At 36.1% G+C, this 27927-nt stretch overlaps 1 protein-coding gene across 24 annotated transcripts in view; it reads right to left on the bottom strand.

Annotated features, from left to right (window-relative positions):
- Window positions 1–19: 19 nt before the first annotated feature.
- Window positions 20–27927, bottom strand: part of ANK3 (ankyrin 3) — a 502256-nt gene continuing 474348 nt past the window's right edge. For 12 of the 24 annotated variants that reach the window (XM_063103187.1, XM_063103191.1, XM_063103190.1 and 9 more), the window contains 4 exons: window positions 25399–25489; window positions 23751–24129; window positions 11905–11982; window positions 20–1432 (listed from right to left, as the gene is read on the bottom strand). In XM_063103187.1, coding sequence (XP_062959257.1) covers window positions 11914–11982; window positions 23751–24129; window positions 25399–25489 — 539 coding nt within the window. In that variant the 3' untranslated portion in view covers window positions 20–1432; window positions 11905–11913. Of the gene's footprint in view, window positions 1433–5254; window positions 5419–11894; window positions 11983–13437; window positions 13498–13625; window positions 13710–20181; window positions 20324–21888; window positions 21940–23750; window positions 24130–25398; window positions 25490–25768; window positions 26078–27927 lie in introns of those variants that run through there. The other 12 variants (XM_063103194.1, XM_063103200.1, XM_063103201.1 and 9 more) reach the window with 10 other exon arrangements.

Raw genomic sequence — 27927 nt, 5'->3', positions numbered from 1 at the left:
AAGGACACTATACAGCACATATAGGTGAAGAGTTTAACACAATTTATTTTATGCTTAAATAATCGACTAGGTCATCCAGTGTATGGTTTTTCATACATATGTCATTAGAGCTATGTGTCAGTGAATGCTGATTTTATGTGAATATAATCAACAAATTAAAGAATTTCACCAAAACCCAAATAAAAATGCCCTTTAAAACACAGCAGCCTTATTAACCTAATATGACACTGCTAGAATGGTTACAATGATTGGCTTACTGAAAGGTATCTACATCTTATAGCCAGTACACAATACAGTAATAATTTTACAGCGTGCTGCCATTCTACTAGCTAAGGATTTCTGCCCAATCCATTTTAAATACCCCCGACTGGGGCCTCTTATGAGCACCACCCACCTCTAAAGCGGCAAGCATTACCCCCTTTTAAACACTAACAGGTAGCACCCCCCACCCCCTAAAGAAACTACTGTATAGGTTATTTTTTTGTTTGTTTTTAGGTCATTTCATTGAAAAATTGGCAATAGCAACAAATATTAGATGAAGGGCTTTATGTTTACAGATAAAATCTTCTGTGTTGCAGTATACTGTAGTGTTTGCAAAATTGGAAAAGATTTAATCAAAATAAGGTGATACACATGCATCAAAATATTAGTATTTTGAAGAAAAATTTTTCACAGAACTACAGAATTCCTCATTTTGGGAATTATTTAAATTTGCAGCAGATTTTAAAGATTTTTTTTTAAAATCAAGCTAGCAGTTTTGCATATACAAACATTATAATTGCTAATATACAAGAATCAGTGAAGAGTCCCCCCACCCATAACCCCTCCCTCCTCTTCTAGGGTGAAGTCATTGGAGACCCCTATTATGTTAAATGCATTTGTAATATTTGTAGTCTAAGAGGCAGTGCCTTATCAACATTTATTCTATTTTTCTGTTAGAATTTATACAGTGTTATTATATACAGCAAAACTATTGATGTTTTAAAAAAGAAACAAATAGTGTTTATACCCTGACAGTTTGGGTCCAAGAAAAATAAGGCGAGCTGTTGTGGATTTAGTAATTTTAGTGTTTCTCCATGATTTGATCATTCCATTCCTTTTGTCCCATCTGGTGGCAGGAATTCTTCCTTTTGTAAATGACACCAAATTACTTGAGATAAACTGTTAACAGCATGGCTTCTTGTATATACACTGCATTGCTAAGTGCACACGCGCCAGTCCTGGAAATGAAAATGAATTTCCATGCTCTGTGAATTGGCTCATGCTAAATTAAAATGTGAGTGGTTTTCTTTTTCATTTCTTTTTGCATAAAAAAAAAATCATGCCATTAATGTGTGGAAGCAGCAAACACACACACCCTTCTCTGTGAATTTTTACTTCCTGCTGATATTTCTTCCATGAATTTCTCAATACTGGCAGTAAAAACATGATCCTGTGGAAAGAGAGACAGTAAGTGTGAGTTTAGGTTTCTTTCTTTTTCTTTTTTTTTTTTTTTAAGAGAACTTGCCTAAGCTTGACTTGCCATTCAACAGAAAAGCCTGAGAATGGGGGGTCCTTCACTTCCTATTGGGGTGGTTTAACAGGATGCTTTTGAGGGAGGCTACCTGCTAGATGCCTCAGAGGACAAGGGCCTAAGGTATACTGAAGAGCTCTTAGAAGGCAGTGACCTTCGAAGAGATACCTGCACTCCCATGTTCATTGCAGCTCTGTTTACAATAGCCAAGATATGGAACCAACCTAAATGTCTATCGATGGATGATTGGATAAGGAAACTGTGGTATATATACACTATGGAATACGACTCTGCCATAGAAAAGAATGAAATACTCCCATTTGCAACAACATGGATGAACCTGGAGAAACTTATGTTGGGTGAAATAAGCAAAGCAAAGAGAGATAAATACCACATGTGCTCACTCATATGTGGGAGCTAAGAGAGAAAGGAAGGAAAGAAAGACCACAGTAGTACGTTGGTCTTACAGAGGGAGGGAACATTCCTAGGGCTACAAAGTGGAGTTGGAGGAAGAGGGGGAGGGAGGTTGGGGGATAATTGGGTGGGGACATGGGGTACAAAATTAATTTCTGGTAATGGGTATGCCCCCAGTATGAATCTGGCCTTCACATCCTGGGCACGAGGGGAGAGAATTAGCTTTGTATCTCAAGAATATTCTTAATAAATAATAAAAAGAAAAAAGAAGGCAGTGACCTTATCTAGGTGACCCTGTGACCTCCGGAGCCTTGTTGACTGTATCTGTGGTTTTAGAGATTGTGTTGAAAAGACCCCCTTCTAGTTCTGTCTCTGAAGCTCAGGTTACTCCGCTACTCAGGAAAGCCCTGTGCAGCCTGTTGGGCTTAGTCTTGTTATCTGTAAAATGAGGTGGCTGAGAAGTGATCTGAGATTTCCATCAACATCAAAATGTAAAGGTCTTGGGCTTTCATAGGCACAAAAGGCCAAGGATATGGAGTTCGGATAGAACATCTCAGTCATTTCTGTATGTTTTATAATAAGTCCTTCACCCTCCAAAATCCAAGTAATCTTCCGAAAAGGGGGAACACTTTCATTGCTATGAAATTGCTTTTCCCTGTGCGAATTAAAATTAAAGACTAACTTCTACCCTTACAAGGAATACTTTCCCTTCTCCTGCCTGCATCAGTTATGATGATGAGGTAAATTAATTTTATTTGAGCTTTTTAATGGAGGCTCCACTGAGAATGTATGATCTTTCTGGATGATTCCTGTATAAAGCATCAGTATTTTATAGCCAGACTTAATTTGTCAAAGTAAAATCAACATTCTTTGGCAGAGGTTTTTATACTTTTGTGTAGTATTGTTCTTGGTATGAATTCCTTCTCTATACAATGTTATTCCTACATGTAGTCCTTTCCCCTCATTCAGTGTAAAAAGCTGACAAACTTAAATGCCTGCCTCAGAACAAGAAATATCCCTTATAGACATCTTGAGTAAGGCAAGAACCATTTTAGGAACAATCCTGTTCACTCATATATAAGTAACGGACTGTTTTTGCACATCTAGGAGAAACTTAAGAATTCTGCTTCTGTTGGGGCCCCAGAGTGTTCCCAGTGAGCTCGAGGTTGTTTACTTACCCCAGACAAGCTTCTTTCTCTTTAGACGGATCACCTAGGACACCTTGGCTTATGCAAACATGTTAATACAGCACTTCCTCTGTCTGTCCCACTGTGGGTTCTGGCTTCCTTTTTTGTATTAAAAGTGCTACTGACCTCCATGCCCCAGGTCACTAATGCCAAGAACATCAAAGTATCAATTCCCTCTGGGTGATTTCAACACCCCCTCCCTCCCCCAGTGACTCTGCAGAGGTTCCAAAGAAGGAAGGTGACTCATTTGGACATATGTTGTACAGAGGGTGGGTAAATCAGAGTAAGATGATCAGGATTTTCTCACTTCTGTTTTTACCATTTAAACCTAATCTTCCAGGCACCAGGCTTCTTAGATGGTTTTATGATAATGTTACCACAGTGCTCTGTCTGTCTTCTTAAGCAGAATCCTCAGTAATTTTGATTAGTTAAACTTCTTTTCCCCTACTTTTTACAGCTTAATTGATATACCATACTTCATCTGTTATAAATACGGTTTGATAATTTTTAGTAAATTTACATAGATGTGCGATTGTCACTACAACCCAGTTGAATCTTTATCTCTTCTAAAAACCAATCTAACTTCCTAGGTTAATTCTGTAATGAGATGCAAGGTCTTCCTCTTCTCACCTCGGTGCAAACAAACATTATCTTTCTAGATATAGTGGATATGTTTCTATAATTTTAAAAAAATGCTATTATGTCCATTTATGATTTGGGTGAGAGTTTAAGAACCTTTTTAGGCTTAATTCCCACTACTCTCCACTGAAAAGCTTTGTTTGCAACCTCCAGTGGTTCTCAAACTTGATCACACATTAGAATTATCTGGGAAGATTTAAAAACTCCAAGTGTCCAGGCCACATTCCATACCAGTTTATCCAGAATTTCTTGGGATGGGGCCCAGAATCAAAAAAACAATTTTTTTTTTTTTTTCTGACTGGTAAGGGGATCGCAACCCTCGGCACGGTGTGGTCTGCACCACGCTCAGCCAGTGAGTGCACCGGCCATCCCTATATAGGATCCGAACTTGTGGCCTCAGCGCTACCAGCACCGCACTCTCCCGAGTGAGCCACAAGGCCAGCCCCAGAATCAAAAACTTTTAAAAACTGTAGATGATTCCATTGTTCAACCAAGTTTAACAACCAGTGATATGTTCTAGAGCAGTGCTTCTTAAAGTTTAATGTGTGTATTTATTACCTGGAGAATCTTCCAATGTGCATTATGATTCAGTAGGTCAGGGGTAAGCCTAACAGACTCCCAAATGATGCTGACAGTGCTGGTCCCACAGACCTCACTTTGAGGATCTAGACTACATACCAGTTACCAACTACACATTGTTTTTCAACTTCTTTTTCCTTGATCATGATTTTGTTTACACCTACTCTCCCTTACCTAATCAGCATCTATATCTAATTCCTGTCTACCTTTCCAGTTTGTTTCAAATGCCGTCTCCTTGAAAGTGTAGACTGCTCTCCCTAATGAGATCCACCCTTGCAGGTTAACTCCTACTCATCTTTAAGACTTAGAAAAGGCTTTCCACAAGCCATGGCAGATCTGATATGCCTTCCTCGATAGCCCACTGAGGACAGAGAGAATGCTTTAGTTCTTCCTTTCTCTCCCTCTCTCTCTCTCTCCTTCCCTTCTCTTTTTCTTTCTCTCTTTTTACAGAAGTCATTGGGCTAAGAATGTTTTTTTTTTTCTAAGCATTAATTCTAATTACTTGATGTGATTATAAACTACAATGCAGTTTTAAAATAATTCTCAATTCGGATAGGTATGTTCTTTAATACCAAAAAGTGGGCTTTTTGGAGTTTCTTTTCTATTGACTTGTAATTAAAAAGTATCTGAAGTCACAGAGCTAGTAAGGAAAAAAAAAGAAAATACTGGGAAAATATTGATTCATATTTTGGCAGCCAAACACTAATAAAACAATAAAATATTATAGCTGATATTTTTATTAAATGTTTATTATGTGTGCCAGGCACTGTTCTAAAGTAAATTAGCTCATTTAGTCCTAATGAGATACTATTATTCCATCCATTTTATAGATAAGGAAACAGAGCCACAGGGCTTTTAAACAAGCCCAAGGTTACACAATCAGTGTATGGAAGAGCCAGAATTGGAAGTCGAGTGGCCTAATTCTAGAACACTTTTCTTACCTTGAGGCCAAGGCTTTTGGTTAATTAGAGATTTTTTTAAAGGGTAAGAAAATAAATATCTACTCCAAATGAATTCTGGAAAAATATCCTGTAGGGTAGGGTCCTGAATTTGGAGTGAAGCAATTCAGGCCACAGGTCTGACTTCCTGAAAGCAGAATCAAGAAGATCTAGGTTAAAATCCAGACTTGTCATTCACTGCAGCCTAAGGGATTTTGCTATCTCTGTCTCTATCCATCCTTTAGTAAAGAGGAATGAGAATACTTATTTTACTAATTTCCTAGGGTTACTATGATAAACAAGTGATATGGAGTAATTGAAAGTTTTCAGAAGTTTAAACCACCATCACATGCAGAGAATTTCAGTGACAACCGCTGTTCCCACCTTTCCCCCTTGTTACATTCTAGCATCCCTGGCTGCTGCTGCTTATTTTATCAGCCTTTGTAGTCCAGGATCTTCAAAGTTCTATTCTTGGTTCTCTTCTTCTCTAATACTTGTAATAATAGCTGACACTTATTGAGTGCTAACTATGGCTTTCTGACTACTACTATAAAAAATTTACGTGTATTAACTCATTTAATTCTAACAACTTTGGGATATGTTAATATTATCCCTGTTGGGATAGAGAGAGATTGTTGTTGCTTAGGGCTCAATTCCAAGCCCTTTTTCTGCCCTATTGGGATAATAGTAGAGGTGAGGAAATTAAGACACAGAGGTTAATTAACTTGCCCAAGCTCATGTGGCTAGTAAACTCCCTAGCAATTCTATCCACTCAGGCTACTTCATTTCTTACTCCTAGACCAAAGATGACCACTGTAAGATCTCTAGCCCAGACTTCTCTTTGTAATCAGACATTGAGGGCATTGCAAATACAGCATCTACAAAGCCCGGTTCATCACCCAGGATACCTCAATCCCTAATTTTGTTTTTATGGTTTTAGGTTTTATATTTTTGTTAATGTTTACATACAAGCTAGTAACCCTAATGTCATTATTCTCATTCTTCCCTCATTCCCCATAGACAATTAATCTGGTTATTATATTTCTAAAATGTTCCTCAGATTTGCCCTTTCCTTTCCATTCTCTTTGCCCCAGTTCATGCCCTCGTCTGTGTCTTTATAACTGAGGGCCTCGTGTTCAAACATTTTTACTAACTCCCTGTACTATTACTAGGGTTACCTAAAATCACATCTGATCACATTATTCTCCCACCACAAAACTTCCAGTGGTACCCCGCTGTCTACAGGATAAAGGCCAAACTCCTGAGCATAGCACATATGATTCTCTATACTACTCTTTCTCGAATCTTTCTTTCTTTAAAAGCCAGTTAAGTATTTACTTCCAAGAAGTTTTGCAAGTTCTCCTTTGTTGGAGTTAATTGCATATTTCAGTGGATTCCTTTGCATTTTGTTTATACGTTCTACAACAGTTATATATTTTGATTTGTGTTACTTATGATCATGTTTGCCTCTTGGACTAGACCATAAAATTATGGTGGACAAGAGTTCTTCAAATGAATGACAGACACTTAGGATAATGTCTTAAACATTCTCCTCCCCCACTACCTACACAGTGTCTGTCACAAACCTTTGCACATAGTAGATAAGAAGAAAAAGGGCTCTAAATGTGCATGGTTACTTATTTGCAAAAGCTGGTTTGTTAATCTGCATTTTGTTATAGGAAAGTTCTTCTCATCCATAAATATTAAACTGCTCAAGTTAAAATACTGTGAGATAAAACCAAACAAATATGCTAGGCGGCTGAGAATGGATATGTAGGCACTTTCAGATTGGAGTAGGGGGTATAAAACAGCTTAGAATCTGAATGAAGAAATAAAGAAGGGTCATGGTTGGAACTCTCTAGGAAGGAAAGGGTCAGAGCTTTTAAACTCTCCTCCTCTGAAAATGTTGTTGGTCCTTAGGACTCAATCCCAAGCCCCTTCTCTGTTCACTTCAGCTTTTTCCCTAGGTAATCACATCTGTTCTCTGGTGTTCAGTACCCATCTCCTTAGTAATGACTCCCATAGTTTTGAATGCTCAGCCCCAGCCTATCCTCAGAGCTCCAGATTTGTGTGCCTAACATAAATACTTGGATGTCTCATAAGCACTTTAAACTCAGAGAGGCCGAGCCTGAATGCCTGATACCCCTCTTAAAACACATTCCTCTTCCACTTCTGCTCCTTTCTCTACTACCCAATTGCTTGCACCAGAAACCTGGGAGTCACTCTTGAGTCAACCCTTCTTCTCCACCGTACCCCAAGCTAACCTATCAAGTGCTGAAACTATTGCCCTATTCCTAGCCCAAGCCAAAATTATGGCTTACTTGAACTATAGCAATAACCTCCTATTTGGTCACTTTCATTTTATTCTTGTCCCCCTATCCATTCTCTGCACAGTCAGTGTGCTCTTGGGAAAAAAAAAAAAAAAAAAAAAAGATCAGGTTAGACTCTTACTTAAAATCCTTCAAAACCTTCAAATTCCTCTTAGAATGAAATCTCAATCCTTTCCTCTGGCCTACAGGGCCTTGATTGATGGTACATTTCTTACTTCATCTGTGCCTGCCTCACCTACCACCTGCTCACCAGGCTCTGGTGCACTGATCTTTCATTTGCTCAAATATGATAGGCCTTCTCCCACCTCAGGGTCCTTACACGTTGTCCTCTTTGCTTGGAGTCCTCTTCTCCTATTCTCCATTCTTTTCATAGTTGGTGCCACCTATGAGGTCTTAACTGTCATAACCTCAGAGAGCTCTCTAGCCCCCAAGTCTAAATGTGCCCCACATTATTCTTTCACTGGATCGTGGGCTTTGTATTTTTAGCACTTAAATATCACTTGTCCCTTCTTTCTCCCTTGCAGACTGGGCAATCCAGAAAGGCAGGGACCATGGAGGATTTATTCACTAGTGTATATCAAACCCTTTCACTCTAGCAAGGGATGGCCAAATATTCTTCGAGGGAATGAATCAAATGAGTCACCTTTTTAGCCTCAGGTAAAGTGCTGCCCTGGCAAGCATGGGCACTCTTGGCTTCAGTATGGCTGTGAGATCCTGAGCATTTTCCCAAAGGAGGTTTGGAATAAAGTTGTGTGTTAATGTTTTTGTCATGGCTTTTATCTGGGGACCTTCCCCTGCCATGACCTCACTACTGAGCCCTCTAATGGTATTCGAAGTAATATCTGGAGATTATGGATACCTTAAAAATTTTAATGTTCTTTTAAGAACAAAAAAACCCTGTGAGTGTTCTCATTGTGTCGAGTAGGGAGAACCTATATTTACTATAGGTTGCCTTTATTTGTGTATTTGAATCATGTGCATGTATTTGATTCTTACATGTATTTGATTCAAAATTTGCTTTTGGATCTCTAAAAATCATCAAATACTACTCATTAATATGAGTAATATTTAAGAGCTTATGTTCTAGAGCAGTTCAAATTTCATTCTTTTGCTCCCTAGCCATAGGACCTTGGGTAAATCATTTAACTTTTCTAAGCCTCTGTTTCCTCATTTATAAAAAAAGGGATAATATTACTTTCAGCATTGTTTGGGGGATTACATGAGGTAATTTATGTAATGATTTTACCTAATGCCTGACATATAGAAATCATTCAATAGAAAAAAAAACTATTACAACTATTCACAATTTGAGATAGACAACTTAGTTTAATAGAAAGAGCGCCAGGCTGAATATCATCAGTAATGTTGAGTTCAAGTCCCAGCTCTACAAGTCATAAGCTGTGTGACAGGAGACACATCATCTGACCTCTTTGAGCCTTAGTATTCTCATCTGTAAAAGGTCACAAGCAAAATTGGCCTGACTTGGCTCAACACTTGTTTGAAGGATTAAAGAAGAGGAATATGTATAAGTACTTTGTAAACTATAAATCACTATATACTGTGTGCAGATCTTTAAAGTTATTGGCTTTTTCCCTTAAAAACAGGATGGCTGTGACTCAGTATTAAAGAAAAGCAGGTGCAGAGTTCAGATAGCTCAAAATTCAACTGGTTCTAAAGTGGGAAGTAAAAATTTTGGTGTCACTATCTGAGACTCAGCGAAATCTGGCAGTATTCCACTTGCTTAGTTATTAAAAAAAAAAAAAAAAAAGAGTAGCCAGCGGTACTATTAAAAATGCTCAATATATTTGAAAATTGATTTTTCCAGAGCACACATTCAATGTCCTAGAATTCCTGGTGGTATTCTTGGATTCATTTCCTAAGGTCACTTATGGAAGGTAAACACCACTCTGGAAAGTAAAATTAGGTTTGCTATTCTTTCCATTTGACACATTGTTTGCTTTATGCTAAAGTTATTTTCACATTCATATGAATTAGTCTACCTGAATTTCTTTCTTCTTTGAGTGGTGTCACAAGTGAATCTGACTGTTTTACAGGGTGATAACTTACAATTTTAAAGCCTCTTGTATATTTAGTGACCGAGCCATTTCTATAGTAATAAATTCTACAGGACCCTGGAGCGTAGCACTGTCATATTTTTTGGTGTCATTTATTCACAGATTTTAGGTATACATCACTGTAGAAAAATGGCTCAGCTAGTGTAGGTGACCTTTTTTTCCCACTTGAAATCTGAGTATATGACTGAATGAGTTGCTAAACTTTCAGGGGCATATTAAAGCTGACTGAACTCTTTTCTACTTTCACTTCATTTATCACTTGGAATTGCTTAAACAGACTAATTCAAGACAGCAAACTCATACATAGTACTTTATGAGTCTGCTATATATATGTCTTTCACCAGGTTCAGCAGAAGGACATACATAATAGGTGGGTTCATTCTAAATATTGCTACATCAACGTTATTCTTAATTTTCTCATTTTTCACCTTCTCATCCAGTAAAAACCAAGTCATTTCGATATCTCTTGATTCAGCCATCCTCACTGCCGAAGTTAGCATCTTCAGTAGTCTCTTAACAGGTTTCCTCTCATCCAATATTGCCCCTCCAATCCATTTTCTACCCTGCATCAGGAGTGAACGATGCAGAACATAAACTGGGATCATACCCCACTCTCGCCAAAAAACCTTCAGTGGTTTCCCACTGATTTAGGGTAAAGACCAGAATCCTTACAGAGATGATTGACTCCTATTTATCCTTTAAACTCAGCTCAAACATCACATTCTCAAAGAAGCTTTCCCTGTCACCTCAGATCCAGGTCAGTCTCCGGTAAACATGTTGAGAATGTGGGCTCTGGAGGCAGCTTGTTAGGGTTTGTATCCTATTTCTGCCACTTTTTACTTATGTGACCTTGGGCAATTTACTTAACCACATTGGGCCTGTTTCCTTATCTGTTAAATGGGGATAATAAGGGCACTTATCCAAGAGGGCTAGCTGTGAGGATTCAATGAGAAGCACACATAAAACACTTGGAAGAGAATTGTAAATATGATTTCCAGAGTCCTCTGCAGTTCTTAGTAGTTTCCTCAATGCCATTAAATACTATGTGATTGGTTAATTATGATTGGTTACCATTTAATCTCCAAAACATAAGTTCAGTGAGGCCAATTACCATGTTAGTGTTGTTTGCACCAATGATTTCTCAGTGCCTATATAGAAAGCCTCATGGAGAAGAAGTGAATTCACTCTTAGAGTGAATAAATAAACAAATGCTAAGGTTTAGGGGTGGGAATTAAGAAATTATCTGGGCCTTAGTTACTTCACATACAAAATTAGGGGTTATGAGACTAAGTTATTTCTTAGTTCCTTATCTCAGCACTCCAAATACCAGGATTTAGTAAGTAGGGAACACCAGATATATGAAAGTGAAAACTAGAGTCTGTTTGCTCTTTGTTACTTTGACCAACGGGGCTAAGATCAGTGGGGCTAAGACAGCTGTACAGGAATGTCTCTAAAATGATTCTGCTTTACCTTACATATTTCTGGAGGACTTTCGAAATTCCTCTTTTTTTTTTTTTTTAAACACCAAATGGCCTTTCTAATTGTAGCTATGTAGAAAGAAATAGGACAATGTAAAATTTAGAGAACAGTGTTAAAGGAAGTGTCCAGACAAATTTAAATAAAGCTCACTTACTAAACATTTAACTTAAAGAAACAAAGAGTAGTACTATTAACCTCCTGTTTTTTGGTTTGGTTTATGTAAAGTATATAAGGTAGCAAATGGCGATTTCAGTCATTTAATTTACACTTGGTAAGCCACTATATTTTCAACCAAAATAATATCCACCGATGCTGTTCTGCTAAAATGGTGAAGGGCTTGTTCAGTACAACTCTTAGGGTACATTTGTAAGAATTATTTGTTGTCAAATAGACTTCCTGTTAGATAGTATGAGGCTACAGCACTTCATAGTGAGCCTTGGCTCTTAGAAGAGAAGATTAAAAAATCACTATTTATACTGCTTCTGCAAACATCATTTACATTTAAATTCCTGCCTAATTTGCGAGGAGAAAGTTTATGGACTGTGAATTAGAGTCGTTTTAGTGTGTGTGTATATACACATACATAAACATAAAAAGAACTTGAACAGCTTCATATTGTATTTTCAAAGCTGGAATTCAGTGAAGAAAGGGAAGGGGAAGATGAGAATCACTTATTTAGTGAAATTTAGAAGTTTCACAGGGATTTAAGTCCTACTGTTGTTAATATGAGCACACGTCACCTTGACTGACCGTTCACTGTTATGAGTGGCTCTTCTTTTCCACATGACGGATTTCTTTCTTTGTCTTCACCTTATAACCTTCTCCCTGCTTTGAAAGGAATGTACATATTAAGATTTCTTGGTGAAAGAGTTTTAGTTATAAAGCAGTTCCCATTCTGGTCCCTGGAGGCTGGATTAGGATGAGCGAAACAATTTAAAGCAGTTTGTTAGTTCATGTCCAAAAATACATATAATCTATTTGGCCTAACCACACAGCTAAGCATCATCAAGGCAAGCTAGAGAGCATTGTCAAAATGAATACCACATAACTGTATTTCACAATAATTCAGTAGGTTAGTGGTAAATCAGAAACATGAGCAGCCTGTCCATTTCCTATAGTAAGCTAGAAGGAATCATCACTAACGCTCACAAGGCACCCAAACCAACCCCAATTTAAGAAAGTAACGCTCGCAAGGCACCCAAACCAACCCCAATTTAAGAAAGTATCAGTAAATTATAATTTATGCTTTTTTAAGCCAGCAGAATTTTAAGTAATCTCTTGTAATGAAACTAAAATTTCTTAGTAAAGCACTAATCAAGAAATAAACACCATGAGAATGCTGTTGATCTGAGGTACTTTTTTAAAAAAAGTTTGTGGAATTACCCATGCCATCCTCTTACTCCCAGACCAAGGAGGCATACATTTTCCATAAAACAAGATCTCTCTTCACTGAGAACCAGGAATGCATTTCTCTGAGAGCAAGGTTGTTTCACACATACTCAGTTTCTACCCTGCTTATAACAGAAAACACAAGTAGCCTGTCCAATTTTCTGATTTAGTTCTGAGAAATTTTCAGTTCATTTTTTTCTTGTGTAAACATGGTCTAGTGAAGTTTCTATTTTTAAATCAAAAAGAGTAAAGACCTGAGAAACAGAAATTAAAAATAACCAGAGAGGTCTTCTCTGAGAGATGCAGATTCATTTGGTGAATTACACTGCTCAGTTATGAGTTTGGTTTTTAACTGGCACATTGGAAATGGGCTGTTATAAACCCAAAGAAGGGAACCCTCCTCAGGTTAAAATGGGGAATTCAGATTTTCCTACAGAATATGCTAGAAAAGGAAAATGAATAGATCTGATGTAAGGACTTTAAACTGAGCCTTTTGCCATTCTAATGTTTAAACCCTGAGCATTTGGAGGTCTCTCCATTTGTGTCCCAGGTAGGCAACACTGAAGGTAGGGCACTGGGCAGGGCTGGGGCACTACCCAGAGGTTTGGTGGTGGTGATGGGTTTTATCTCTTTTCTCTCCCAAACTGGCACGTTTTGTCTCTCATACATGAACTTATCTCTGTGAAAACTCTGATGATGGTAAAAAAATATATAACATTAAAGAATGTTAGGAAGAAAAGTCTTTTTCTTGACCCTGATCAAATGCGTAAGATGCCAAAAGCAGCAAACGCTTCAAGCTGCCACACTGCAAATGCCAGCCTGTTAGCAGCATTTTCTAGGGAGTGCACAAAGGTTTTGTCCTCTACTTTGCCCTTGGCAATCCCTCTCCATTACCACGTCATCATGTTTTCTTTCCTGTGGGTTAATAATTCGTCTTATTACTTTCCGAGTGATCTGTAGGAAGCAATAGTAAAAAAAAGAGATTTTTCTGTTTCAAGAGGTGACACTATAACACAAAAACAGCAGTGTTTTTAATGCAGAAAATCTGAATTCCAATAGAAGTATGAAATCTGAATGATTACTTTTCTGGTGATGAGGTTGCCTTCTTCATCAGTAAATTGTTCTTCTGTGACAGATTCACCAGGAATGTTTTTTGCTTCCTCTCCCTAAAGGATGTGGCATAGAGATTAGTAACATACTAGATGGAGAGATTGCCACACCACTTCAAACATCACAAACATGCCCTGGAATTTTAGAAAAAGAAGTTGTAAATTCTACTTGCTACTCAAGTGCAAGGGGAAAAGGCTGACTTCACTGATGGTTATTTAGCAGTCAACAACAATCAAGCATTATAAGCCTCAAGTATGTATAAGAATGATGGTTAGCAACAAATTCCAAGAAGGAAGAATTTGGAAACAGAATTATAGAATACAGTTACACATTGATAAACCAAGACTTCATTTTCTGAAAAAAAGTTTTAGCCAACGATTAGAGCTCTGATTAGACTGTCTCACTTTGAACAGTGTTTCTTCATTAGTCCTACAAATCTCTAGAGGAGATTTTTTGTGGATAGAGTTTTGTCTAATTTGAATTAAGACAGTACCTTAGTTGGGGCATGATATTTATCACTCTTGTTAGTTTCATTCAAAAATTCATTTACTAAGGGGAATATATATGTTTTTTGAAAGTCTATGAGAAAAGTTCAGGGTACAGAGAAAAGTCTTACTTTTTTTTTAGATTGAGCCTTTCGTGGTCTTAAAATAAGTGAGAATAACTGTGTCTGATGAAGTACCTAGTTTAAGAGTACTACCTCGAAGTGAAGGGGTCTTATGTCATGACTGATCATCTCCATTGCCATAGGCCAAAAAAAACCCCAAACATATATATAAAATAAAATCAATACCGAAAAAATGTAAGATTATATCTTTCAGTTAGTGACTGTCATCTGATTAAGGGGAAACTGTCAAATGTCTTCCTCTGGTGAGTTTTAAAAAATGGAATAAATTCTTAACTCTCCAGAGTGGGGCTCATATTTTTCTGCTCATAGGCAGCTTGGTGGATTTAGATGGCTCCTTAATATCTCTCTACTAGCTCTATGAATGTATAAAAAGATAAGCCACTCAGAGAGCAACTAGGACTATATCTGCAGTGTATTACCTTCTTCACTGGTGTTCAACTTCAGATTTATGCCACTTATAGTTTTGGGAAACATCTTAAGTGTTGACTAGTATTACAGAGATGTATTGACCTGTTAGTCAAACTTCTTGTTGAAAAGGTGAAATAGATATGCTATATAGTGCAGCATATAGACGTCGTTTTTCTAGGAAAAATCACAGATCACAACGACAGCTGCACAAGATTCTAACTCTTTCAGTTTTACTGGCATGGAAAAGATAGTAGCTCTGGTAATTTTCTCAGTGCCAGTCAATGGTGAGAAAATCCTATGACTGCCTCAGGTCACAACCAGTAGAAAAGTGGTTCCGGTTTAAAATGACAGAATAAAGACTAAAACACTATCTCATTTTATTAACAAAATCCTATTATTCATTTTTCTTATTACAAAGTGACTTATAGATTGCACTTATAGTATTCTTATGGATTATGGGTGCATAGGTCATGACAGTGGGTGGGACCCATGACTCATTTTACCTCACTGTGGTGGGATGAAAAGAAAACAAAATGTTTCTTGCTGCTTATGTTTAGTTCATCCTGAATCTTGCTTATGACTAGTTTCAATTAACACAGTTAAGAGAGAAGGAAATTGGAAACCTGTAGAGGATTCATGTCTAAATATGCTAAAATCTGCAATAGGTTTTTATGAGCGTGTTATTTATATTTCCTGTGGTGGGTTTCATATATTTTGGAAAAAAAAACCCCACAATTTATTTATAAAGTAAAGGCAAAAACAGCAAAAAAGCCAATAAAAGGTGATGAAAGGCTTCACTATAGTTTAAACATGAAAAAATTGTTATTTTTGAGCTAAATCTGGAAGCGTCCAGCCCTTTGAGTGGTAGACAATTAAAGGATCTCAGAAAAGTCCAGCAGAGTAGAATCCTATTGGATATGTTATGAATGGATCCTTTTATGGGGAAAGATGCTAGTTAGTTTTTAAATTGCTTGGACAGTCTCTCAAAGGAATGCGAACTAGGTATATTTATAAGCATAGCGAATACATACAAGTACAATGATTTAGATTAGTAGCCTTAGGAGAAAAAAAGGCCTGCTTATAAATAACAAGCCATATAGGTTGTACAGAACTATTCTGGTATGTGGGCATTTTCATTGTTTCATACTGAAAACTCATATTATTTATGTATAATTAAAGGTAAAAATACATGTCTTTATTTTTTCCAGGTTGTGAGCTTTTTAAAAAAATTTTTTTTATTATTCGTATATTCATTGTTATAAATTGTGATATTTCTTTATGCCCTTTCCTCGACCTATCACTTCCTACCCCCTCTCCCCCAATCTCTAGTATCCTTAGGTTTGTCCTCATCTTCTGAAAGTTCAGTGTGTTATTGTGGTCTTGTCTTTCTTTCTTTCCTTCATTTCTGCCTTCTTCCCTCCCTCCCTCCCTAGCAGCCAGTTATGAGAGAGAACATGCGGTATTTGTTTCTTTGTCCGGCTTGTTTCAAATGGGCACTAAATATTCAACTATTGTGTTAATAATGTCAAAATAAATTGTCTGATTATATAGAAACTCCCTACAGTGGGGGAGTAAATTAGATAAGAGCTGATCAGGTAGATAAAAAAGATAATAAGGAGTCATGAGATATATTTTTTCAAAAGTCATCCATCTTTAATTCTGTCAAACATATTAGAGACTAAGTGTTACTGAGGAGAGATCTCTGAGGCCTCTCTTTAATGAGCAGAATAATTTCTAGTTAGTTTCTAAAGTTCTTGAAAACAGTTTGCACTTTTAAGTAAACAGAATTTCCCCCTGGTCTCATTGACAACATTATTTTTGACAACCTCCCCGACCCACCTTTTCCCCCCGATTTCAAAGGAAAATTACAGCATATATGGTGTTACATTTTCATCTCTGGTGGCCACCTTAATGGATACTTTGGACCCCTGCTAGAAGCATTGATTTTATAATTTTTATTTCTCTCTCCTTGAATTTTTGAATAAAATTAAAGAATAAAAATATGAAATGTACCAATTCGCTTTGATGTACGCATTAAAACTTGAACTTTCCAAAAAATAGATGGAAGTGATATATTTTGTAGAAAATCAAGTTACTAATAAGCAGTATGTATAGTATAATCCACTTTTATATATTCTAAGAAAGCCACTAGCTGAGGATGTATGTGTACCTGTACTGTATATATTGGTATTGTACGTAAAAACAATCTGAAGCTTGTGAACAGCTGGTTATCTCTGGAAAATGGAATGGATAGAACTTTATATACTTTTGAATTGCTTGATTTGGGGAAATCATACACATAAACTCTTACTTAGATAGCCAGTAAAAAATGTTGAAAAAAGTAAAAAGTAATGTTGTACTGGATAGTAAAAATTCAGTTATTTGAATCTTATCAAACTTCCCGTTAGTTTAAAGGTTTTACCTTTGCAGTTACTGGATTTGCTAAGCAAATAAGGTAAATAAACTCACAGGATTGGTTAATAACTTACATTGCTTCTAAGCATTTGAAACCACTGTGATTTATCAAATTGTATAGAAATAAATGAATATGCTGATAAAATTTGAAAGTCCCACGACTCATTCCATAGGGATCTGAAAATATTAAATGTAAAGATAAATGAATAAAAATAAAAACTTCATAAAAGGGAATGGATCCACATATGAAAGTAAAGAGAAAAATCATAAAATTAGAATTTTACATCATTTATTATACAAATTGAATGTTAAGAAGCTAGATTGCCCAGACCTGGGGCAGTGGAATTCTGGGCATACCTCCTGCCTCCTGTGGTATACACTTTTCAGCCAAAGCTGGCTCTGGGAGGGATGGAATAACCACAAAATAGTTTTCAGTGCTAAGATACTAAGTGCTATGGGGATTATTATAACAGACAGTATAACTGTGCTGGTTCAGTCCAGGGTTGGACAGCATCCATGAAGTAGGTCAAATTCCCAGCATTCCAGGTCCATTAAATAGTTTCCAGCAATGACAGCCCAATGCTGCCCTCGTCTATGCCACTGGAAAGGTCTGAATGGCCAAATATTTGATTTAGTCTAGCAAAAAGTGTTACTTTTTACAAAATTTTTCTGGAAGAGAAACATAATATTGTGGAAAAAGCATGTCACTACATAGCTAGGGATTAGTTCTGGTCCCAGAGCTGCTACTGGCCTGGCTGTGTGATTTTGAGTAAATCAACTCATCTCCAATCTTCAGTTTTGTCATCTCGGACAAGGAATAATTCACTGTCAATGACCCAGTTAGGTTTTAACATTCCCATTTTATGTTTTTGGCAGAAATGATTCGCATATCATATTTAACATATACTATTGTAGTCCTCAAGCTCTTTTACATTAGAAAGATAGCAACAGAAGTCTGATTTTTCAACTGCCCCAAAAATCTGAACAAAAAAATATTAACTGGAAAGGATCCTATATATGTAATTTATAAAGTTTTTTTGTTATACCTATAGCTTCCAATGATAATCACAACTATTCTTTAACTTTCAGTTTCTCTCACATATGAAAGACACTTCTCAAAGCTTGTTTGTGAGTGATTCTATTTTTTTATACAAAGCTTTCCCCAGTTATAAAACCCATTCTCTGATGATTCTCTTCAATCTCTCTAAAATTACACTAACTTCAAGAAGTGGGTATATGGTGAGAATATAGACTTCCCTGTTTTATGAAACCTGTAACATCATAGTGTACTTTGATCTTTTAAATTTAAGCTGTTAATAAATATGTTAATGAATTATATATTATTAATCATATATAAGCTTAAATAAATAACTTACTCTGATAAAATTACTTAAAAGCTACTTGCTGCATGTCTAGAATTCTAGGAGATCAAAAGAAATAACCCTCACTGACTTGGGGTGTGCGCGTGGTGGGGGGGTGTTTGATGATGTTTTGTTTTTGTCGTCTTTGGAGAAAAACTTCTTAACCCCCTGTCCCCCCCTTTGTGTGTGTGTGTGTGTGTGTGCATGATTATGCTTCTTATGTCCTTTATAGAGGAGGGTCAACTTCTGTAACGGGCAGCAAATAAAGGAATGAGGTGGATTTTGATGCAACGTGGTATGTCATATGTTAAGCATAAAAAGCGAGTTATAAAATAATGTGTGCTTTCTCTAGACATCTTGAAGACACTGATTATGGGAATAGCAAAACCTGAGCAATAAGTATGCTTTAACAACTGAAACTGAATCAAGTATTCCTCCCCCCAGTCCCAGAGAATGTGTGTGAGGTGACTGATGATGAGGATTTTATAGATAGCAGGTTGAATACTTGCAAATACGCTAAGCAGCAATAAATAATTTGGCTTGCCTATGTGAAATTTTCAAAGAAGTGATTCATATTTTTTGAGAGCACCCTACTGAGCTCACAGTTGATTTGGGAGAAAACTCAAAATTTAGACAGAAACTGATTTTCTTCTCCAGTGTTTCCAGTCTTAGAAAAACTGTATTATGACATATTTGGCAGTTTTTCCTCTTTCTTCATGTTGGAAACCTAAGCCAACTTCTCTGCTCTCTGTAAGATCAATAAGTTTTGATAAATGGTTTTGGATAGATATTTCTCTTCTTTTTCTCTTCAGAGCTACTAACCAAGAAGCCTCACGTTATTTAGATCACATTCAAAGATCTGTGCATTAAAAATGGCTTCCTAGTTCTCTGCACTCAATTATTCTACCATCAAGAAAGATCTCTCTAAAGACAGACTAATGGAGACAAGTGGCAGACTGCAAGAAACACGCTGCTGGACCTCAGCATGCATAAGGTCAGTTTTTCAAAAAGGCCTTTGTGGGGGAAATAAAGAATATTTATTCATAGTGTTTTCAATTGTTCTGTAGTAGGGTGGAATGATATGTTTCATTTTCAGTAAAAATTGTTTTCTAAACTTAAAATACAGCTTGATTGTTTTTTGGAGGGGGGTGGTATGTTAGTAAAGTTAAAAACCTATTTCAGAAGTTTTTGCTTGACTTTTGCATTATGCCACATACATCCATGCCAGACTATAACCTTGAATTCTCAACCATTGATTGGTAATGAAGAACTGGTTTTCATTTAAAAATTGTTAAGGTGAATTTGAGACTGAGAAGGAAGCCTTTTAATTTCTTTCATTCTCTTTCTTCTTTATCTTGCCTCATACCTCATTACAGTCTCTGAGGTTTCAACTGAACATTTCATTTCATATGAACTACTTTCACACCTAGATAGAATCTTTGTTCACACATATAACACTTCTTCAAGGAAAGCAGGATACCAATGCCAAGAATTCTCAGATAAAATTGCAATTGCCACATGTCAAGCAGGCCTGTACAGAATACTACCATGCAACATGGCTTTTTCCTTTTGGTTGTTGTGTTTATAAGCTTTCAAGTGTGCAGAGAAACATATACAAAACCATTTAGATATAAAGCATGCTGAATTTTCAACCATAAGAAAGAGGTTTCTAATAATAATACAGTAATGCCGCATAATGATCCAGCTACAGGATACCTTTATAATCAAACGCCGGCGAGTAACTCGGGTAGTGACTCTCCGTTCTTCCTCTGAGCTTGAATCACTCTCACTGTCTTTCATGTCCTGATAAATGCATTTTTAGTATAATTTTACCATCATATTTAAAATAAAAGACATTCTGAGAAGGGAAATCAAGAAAGAATTACATTTACTTGCTGTTTTCCCCCCCTAAGGAAAATCATGATGTTTATTTGTGAGAATCTTAAAAAAAATTTAAGTGGAAGAAAATTTTTGAGCAGGATTCTAAATGAACTTACTTTGTATGCATGTGTGTGCGTGTGTAGATGTATTATGTGTACATATATATGCAGGTAATGATCAAGATAATTAAATTATAAATCCAATCATCATAGAGACTTTTTCACATCAAAACATGCTACTAATTATTAGTTTGAAGAAACATTCATATCCCTTTTTAAACTAGTTTTGTCTATATTCATTTGACTTGAATGTATAACCTTATAGTTTGGGTCACACTTCACTTGAGCTATAGAAAGAGACATAATATTTCCGATTTTTATAAAATATGTGAAAGTTTGAAGATTTTTTTTTAAGGAATTGATATGAAATTAGAAGATAAAATAGAACAGTTCAGAGACAAAGAATATGGTATAGACATAATACAGTAATTGCACAGAATGTTAATTTTTATTTCAGTAAGGGTAGAAAATGAGGAGAAACCAAGCAGCAAGTAGTTCCTAACTCCAAGGGAAAAATATCTTCAGCTTCTACTTAAGTGCCATGGTTTATTGAACGGTTTTATTTCTAAATTTTAATTGTCCCAGAGATAGAAGTCGTACTTAACATCCATTGGAAAAATGAATGGTAGGCAATATTTGTAAAGATAGTGAGAAAAGAACAAGTAAAACTGCCATAGGAGGAATATGTGTTAGATAAAATGCTTTAGGAAATGTGAGTAGAATAGATAATAAACTAGGCCATTACCTTTTTTCACCAAAGGTAAATAAGACAAGTATTTAAAGATGTTATAGTAATATCAACCTTGACTTTGTAGGAAATTTCATCTGAACAGAGTATCTCACTGAATAATATAGTTTCAAAAAGAATTAATAGCCAGTATCTTTGCAAGGAGCAAGAACTTGAAAATGAAGTTCATTTTCAGAAAAGGACAGTAAACTTGGGACACTTAGGATGATCTAAGTATCGTGAAAGGAGGCCCCATAACAGCTTAAAAAAGCAGAAAAAGGAAAAAGAAATTCATATTAACGGAAGAAAAGAATTACCCATCAGCATTCCAAGATTAATGGGTTACATAAATGAGGCAAAAGGGAATACGGAATTATCTATACATAAAATTTTAATTGGCGAAAGATTTTCACTTGGATAAATTCAAAAGCAGAACATAAGTTAATGCAAACAAACACTAGCAACAAACTTAGTCAGTTATATCATAATCCTGTCAACAATCATCTGAGACCAGCCCTTTACATAAACAAAATGTGGCCATTTGGTCAATGTTTCAGTTTCCATTTTCTCCCTGGAGTGTTCACCTTAAGGTAAAGGGCAGAGAGAAGATAGCAGTAGAATCTCAAGATCAGAATTTCCTTAGAGAGCTCTGTAGGAATTGGTAAAGGGGAAAACTAGGAGACCAAATGGAATTTTCTTAGTACGCCTTGCCATGGGTCGCTGCATGGAAAGAGGTGAAAAATAGCAGAATTTTACCTTGTAACAGCAGACAGTCATCCGTGTAAGAGCCGCACCCGGACTTTTGACCTGATTTTTTAGGGGATAAAAAGGGGCTGTTTTCTGAGATCATACATCAGATGACCTAGCTGGTTGCAATTATACTATGGTATAGCTACAAAAATATCCTGAACATCTTTGGATTTCTTGTGAGGTCAGGCTCATATCTCCTAGAAGCTTTAATTCCATTATGGATTGTTATGGTCATGAAGTCTTTATGTATGAGAGTAGGACTCATGACCAATACCAAGAGCACAAACTCATTTATAAGAAATCTTGAAAAAGCTAAGTTTTCATGCAGTTTTATGCCAGTGGTCAATGCTTATGTACATGTACACACATAGTGCACATGTACACACATAGCAGTGCTTATTTACAAGTGTACAGTAATTTGCTTTCAGAACTTCTATTGATTTTAAACAGGCTTTTGCAGAATAAATCTTCACGGGTAAATTATCACTGTTATTGTTTCTCCCTACATTTTGTGGGCGCATTGTAAAAGGGATCATTCCATCCAAACTCATATTAAGAGTCAAGTCAAAGACAGAAATCAACATTCAAAACCTCACTTGTCAGGAAAGAAGTCAAAGGCCTGAGAAACTCAACAACTTAAACAAAATAGCTTAAAAGAAAAAGAATCAATTCAGTCAGTGTTTAATTACGGGTGGTGGGAGAGTCATCTTTTGCTTAAATGATATCCTAAAGTAATCTACAGCTCATTTAAGTCTTCACCAATCTTACACACCAAAGCAACTAACAAGGAAAAAAATAGATGGAGTAGGATTTTATTTCCTCTCACTTTCCCTTCTAACAAGCAGAAAATAGTCAAAAGATAGTCTGCAGAAGGGAAAAGGAAAGGACATGATTAGTTGATAAGCAGAAATTAGCTCTCGAGCGATTAGGAGTTTATAAGTTTTTCTAAACCTCAAATTAACCATGAACTCATTATTTTAGAAAAGGCTTGTTTTCCCTTCCAAAACACTGCAGTGCATCTTAAGTGAACTAAACATGTCTCAGGGAAAACTGCAAGTGCTACTATTATTAAGACGTATAACTCTCAATATATGTCTATTGCATAGTTGTCAAAAAGACAAAAATTGAGACAGCAAAAAGCAGTAAAAAATGTAGGAGATATGCTGATTTTTATTTTCTTTGAAATATTTTTAGTATCTAAAAATGATAAACCTGAAAGAATTTTAAAAAATCTGTTAGATAGTTGCACAAAAACATGTATATACAAAGAGGAGACAAATAATACTCTCACAGTAAGGTTTTAAAATTATTAGAAACAAATGTTAAGACAATTATCAACTTAGATATAAAAATTATAAAAATGATACTTCTAACTTTAAATTTCTAACTGCTGTCAACCCACCTCATTTTAGACTTGTGAATTGTCTTTTCAATTTTTGAAACACACTTTCAGACAATCGACCTTACAGAATAGAACACTAAATGGGTCAGATGTCAAGTGTTTTGCCAAAGAACCAAAAAGAGTCAGAATTATTATCTGCCACCTATAAGAAAGAAGGCTGGGTTGGGAGTTAGGAAACCTAAATCCCAGACAGAATTAATATTGGACCTTAAGGTTCTTTTCCCTCCTGAATGGCTAAAGAGATGTTTTATTCCTTTTTCCGACTCAATGAATGAAGGTATGATGAGATGGCATATGTTTAACTCAGTACTTTCTTTACCTCTACCATTTGGGCTACAACTTCCCACATTTATAATTTGGAAATAGTAAGTAACGTTAGGCCCAGTGTTACAAGATTAACCAAAAGAAGCAAAGCATCAATACTTCCAATTTAAATGAGAGCGTACTGGCTAGTCTGATGACATACCTTTTGCTCAGATCCACTGGATCCCTCTTCTTCGTGGAGGTTAAGCTTTGGCTTGCCATCTGCAGGAGAAGTCCTACTCATCTTTTTCATACTGACAGGCACACAGGGCTTAGGCTCTTCTATTACAAGCTTGCTGGTTTCTTCCAGAGATTTCTGATATGCTGCTAGTGGCGATGTTGGTTCCTCAATACGACCAATCCCATGTATTTTTGGTCTCAGAGTTTCCTTAGCACTCTGTTTTCCTATATCATTTTGGGATTCTGGAAAGTAAGATTTTGTCTTTGCTTCTGGAGTGACTTCTGCATGGCTTCCATTTGCTTCAAATTTTGAAGGTTCTCCTTTGAGATATGAGGTAATGGAATCTCTACACTGGTCTGGGCTGTAAAAGATAAAATGTACAAATTTACAGTGGCAACACATGGCTGAAAATGGGCTTCAACCATTTTTTAAAAATTACTTATGAAGGCGTAAAATAGAAAGGCGTGAAAAATCTAGGCACTGGATTTAAAATGTGAGGGGCTCTCATGGGTGGGGAGTAGGGGGTGAGGAGGTGCTATACAGGCTCCAGGCATTTCCCACACTCCCACTCCCAACCTGGCTAGTTATGTTTTTTTTTTTTTTTTCCATCTCTGCAGCTGCTTGAATTCTATATCTTGAAGAGTGACCTAAAGAGGCTCATGGACATACCTAGAGTTCCAACCCTACTAATCTAAAAGGGGAGGATATTTCAAAATGCTTTTATATCATTAGTTAAAAAACAAACAAACAAACAAAAACTGACAAAGAACAAGAGGAATTCCTGTAATGGAAACTCTGGTATCTCCCAGAACCACAAATTCCAGTTTTTTGTATGTATTTTCAATTGTTTATCCTGCCATCATGCTTTGCCAACTATGATATCTTTACTTGAGTCTTTTCTTTCTCCACCCTGATGCTGCTGATGTCACTGGTGATCAGAGTGTTGGTGGACACCCTTTGCTTATACTTAACCGTGAGAACTGTTTTCCCTTAATGCTAAAGATCTTTTCCCCCCAACAATTTCTTTACAATTTACTTCTTTTTTGGGGTGGCTGGCTGGTACAAGGATCTGAACCTGTGACCTTGGTGTTGTAAGGCTGTGCTCTAACCAACTGAGCTAACCGGCCCGCCTAGTATTCTTATTTTTAAAGATGGTTAGAGTGACTTTCTTAGAGCTTACAAATTCACCCAAAATCACAAAGTGCTTGGTAATGTTAGTGGGATTTGAACCAATGTTTCAGAGACTCTAGACATTTACCTTTCTAGAGCAGGGTCAGTATAAAATTGAACCAGATTCATGATCAGGGCATTATTTTGGTTATAAACAAATGTCTATCATGGCAGTATTATTTGGAGTAAAGAATTACATATGTTTCAAATAATGAAAAATAATATTCATGTAGAAAAATAGAAGGATATATTTAAAGATGACTTTTTTGCTTCTCTGCATTTTTTACATTAAGATATTTTTAAAAAATGTGCAGAGAGGAAAGGAAACCCACCAAAATTTTAATGGTGGTTATTGCTAAATGATGGAATTATAGTGATTTTAAAAAATATGTATTTAAAACAAACTATTAAAAGAACAGGCAACCTGTGTTTCACTTTCCTTTCTTGAGAACAGCCATACCTGTCATCCAGCCGATCTAGTAACCCACCAGTTATTCTGCGAGCTTGAGCAGGGGACTCTAGGTTTCCACTTGATGTCTCGTTCTGCCAACCTGTAAGTGAAGACATTTCCAGTTTTGCTTGCTGAACATGCTTAAGAATAGCCTGTACTTTTTCCTCTGTCATCTCCTCAGAATCTAGTCCTTCTTCACGTTGAATGTCCTCAAATAGAGATTTGAGTTTTTCTTCCATCATCTCCTCATCAGGACCAGATTTTCCTTTCTCCTGCTGCTCAGAGCTTAATCTTACTTTTCTAGTCTGTTTCAGTGGCTCTGCTGTTTTAACATCTTTTGGGACCCCAGCCAAACTTCTGAGGTATTGAGGATACTCACTCAGACATGTATCCTCCAACTGGCTCTCATCTACATCCACTGCTTCAGGCATTTCTGTTAAAGGCACTGAGTCTTCCAGTTTGCTGTCTTCTAAGGAAGTGTCTTCGGCAGTTACAACCGGAGGTCCATGTGCTGAATGCTCTACATTTCCCTGGGAAGGCACTAGCCCATCACTCAGTCTACTGGGGGTTCTAAGGGGAGACTCTATGCTAGAGATATCACTGAAATAATCATCTTGCTGGAAAGGGGTGGGTGGTGTGTAGTGCAACCCTGTAGGGGTTTCCAGTTCCACTTGAAGGGAAGGATAACCTATGGAAGACAGTACATTTGGACTGACTGGAATGAATTAGAAAACATCAAACAAAAACACATGGGATGACTAAAATTATATCAGGTATGAAAATGTATGATGAATTATAGAATAATGTTGATATATTATTGCTTTAGTTCAATTAAATGTCATACAATGAAAATAAAAAACCTAGTGCAAACTACAATAAAATAGAATACTAATAAAGATACTGATTTTCTATCAATTTTGATACTTTTAATACAGTAACTTAAATATGCAGACTAACTTAATCTAATATAAAGTTAGTTCTCATTATGTACGATACATTAATTCCACAGCCAAATTTATTATCTTTCTAGTTTTAGCATGCAAAATCCATACTGTGGTGGACTGAATATGACAAGCCGCAAGAAACCAATTTTTGTAATTAATTACCTATAACTTAAGAACTGTACATATATGAGCAATGCAATCTGACTCTAATACTTATTTCACATGAAATTTATAGCAAAGAAAAATGAGTTTAATCTTTGGAAAAAATGATCATTAGATTTTAGAGCAGTAGCACTGGGGGGAAAATGTAAAACGATGTTAGGAAAAGAATTTAAAAAGCAAAGTAGTAGAAAAGACTCCATGTAAAGTTTTCATGTGTTGTAATGTGACAGATGAAAGTACTATGGTATATATATGGAGTTCTTGATGAAGTTGGTGACAGGGTTCACTCAAAACCACGAATCAAATAAAGAGGAAAAAGAAATGATACACAACAGACACTAGGAAAACCATTTGCAAAGAGCACTTTGAATAGTCCCAACAATACTATGAAACAGAGTTTATTAATCAGCCTACAAGAAAGGGAAGGAGGGAACTAATCCTTCGTTTTAAACATTGCTATGTGGACTTTGGAAGTATTTTTCTGCCTTAGCAGAGAGAAAAGTCAACAGTGGTCTGGTCATGGTGAGGAAAGGAAGTTTCACAAAAGTTCAATGAAGAGGAGAGACAGGAAAAAAAAAAAAAAAAAGCAACGAAATACATTTTCTGAATTATTGGTACACAAAACCAAAGATTAATTTTTTCATCAGTTCAAGGTAAACATCAACTTAGCTGTTGTTGTACATTAAAATTGCTATAGGTAATTGTGCATTTTTCAGTTATGGTCACCTATAAACCAGAATGTTGTTGAAAGTTGGCTAAGATTAGCTGAGGTTCATAGTTTGTGTAAGTGAAATTTACTTCATGCACATTTTTTCTAAATTTCCCTAAAAATTTCAACAAGGAATATAAAATATTAAGATACAGCAATAAAAAGCCCTTGTGAATTTATTTTAATGATATCCTGATTTTTAAGTGTTAAAATTAATTGAAGCTTTCAAGGCCATCAAATACTTCTGTTGTGTTCCGTTGATCTTTTTTATTAGAGTTACTTTTCTTAAACTTTTTTAAAAATAAAGAATATTAAAAGGATCTAGAAACTATAGCTTGTCAGTAATTCAGAGTTTGATAAAACAATGCACTATATTTATCTAGTGCAAAAAGAGTTTGGTTATCAATATGTGGCTTCACATATAAGACAAGTCCTTGAAGAGAGTTTTTTTCTGAGGTTTCTATAGTATCTATAAGCTTAAAAAGAAACAGCTTCTGACTTTATTCCCCATTATTTATGTTATGCGGATAACAGGTATGTTTTAACTTTTCTATTGACTTTAACTTTAGTAATCATAAACTTTGTAAGATTTTGAGATCTTTTCCCATATAACATATTCAGAATTAGAACTTAATGACTCTTGTTAGTCTAACTTTGCCAGTTTTCAAAATGGAATAATCACCCTATTTTTTAAAACTTGAGGAATAGTTGAAAAAATATCCC

Source organism: Cynocephalus volans, chromosome 7 (assembly GCF_027409185.1).
Source record: "Cynocephalus volans isolate mCynVol1 chromosome 7, mCynVol1.pri, whole genome shotgun sequence".
Classification (NCBI taxonomy): Eukaryota; Metazoa; Chordata; class Mammalia; order Dermoptera; family Cynocephalidae; genus Cynocephalus; species Cynocephalus volans.
Note: the sequence above shows the minus strand (reverse complement) of the source record. Positions and strands in the feature narration are given on the sequence as shown.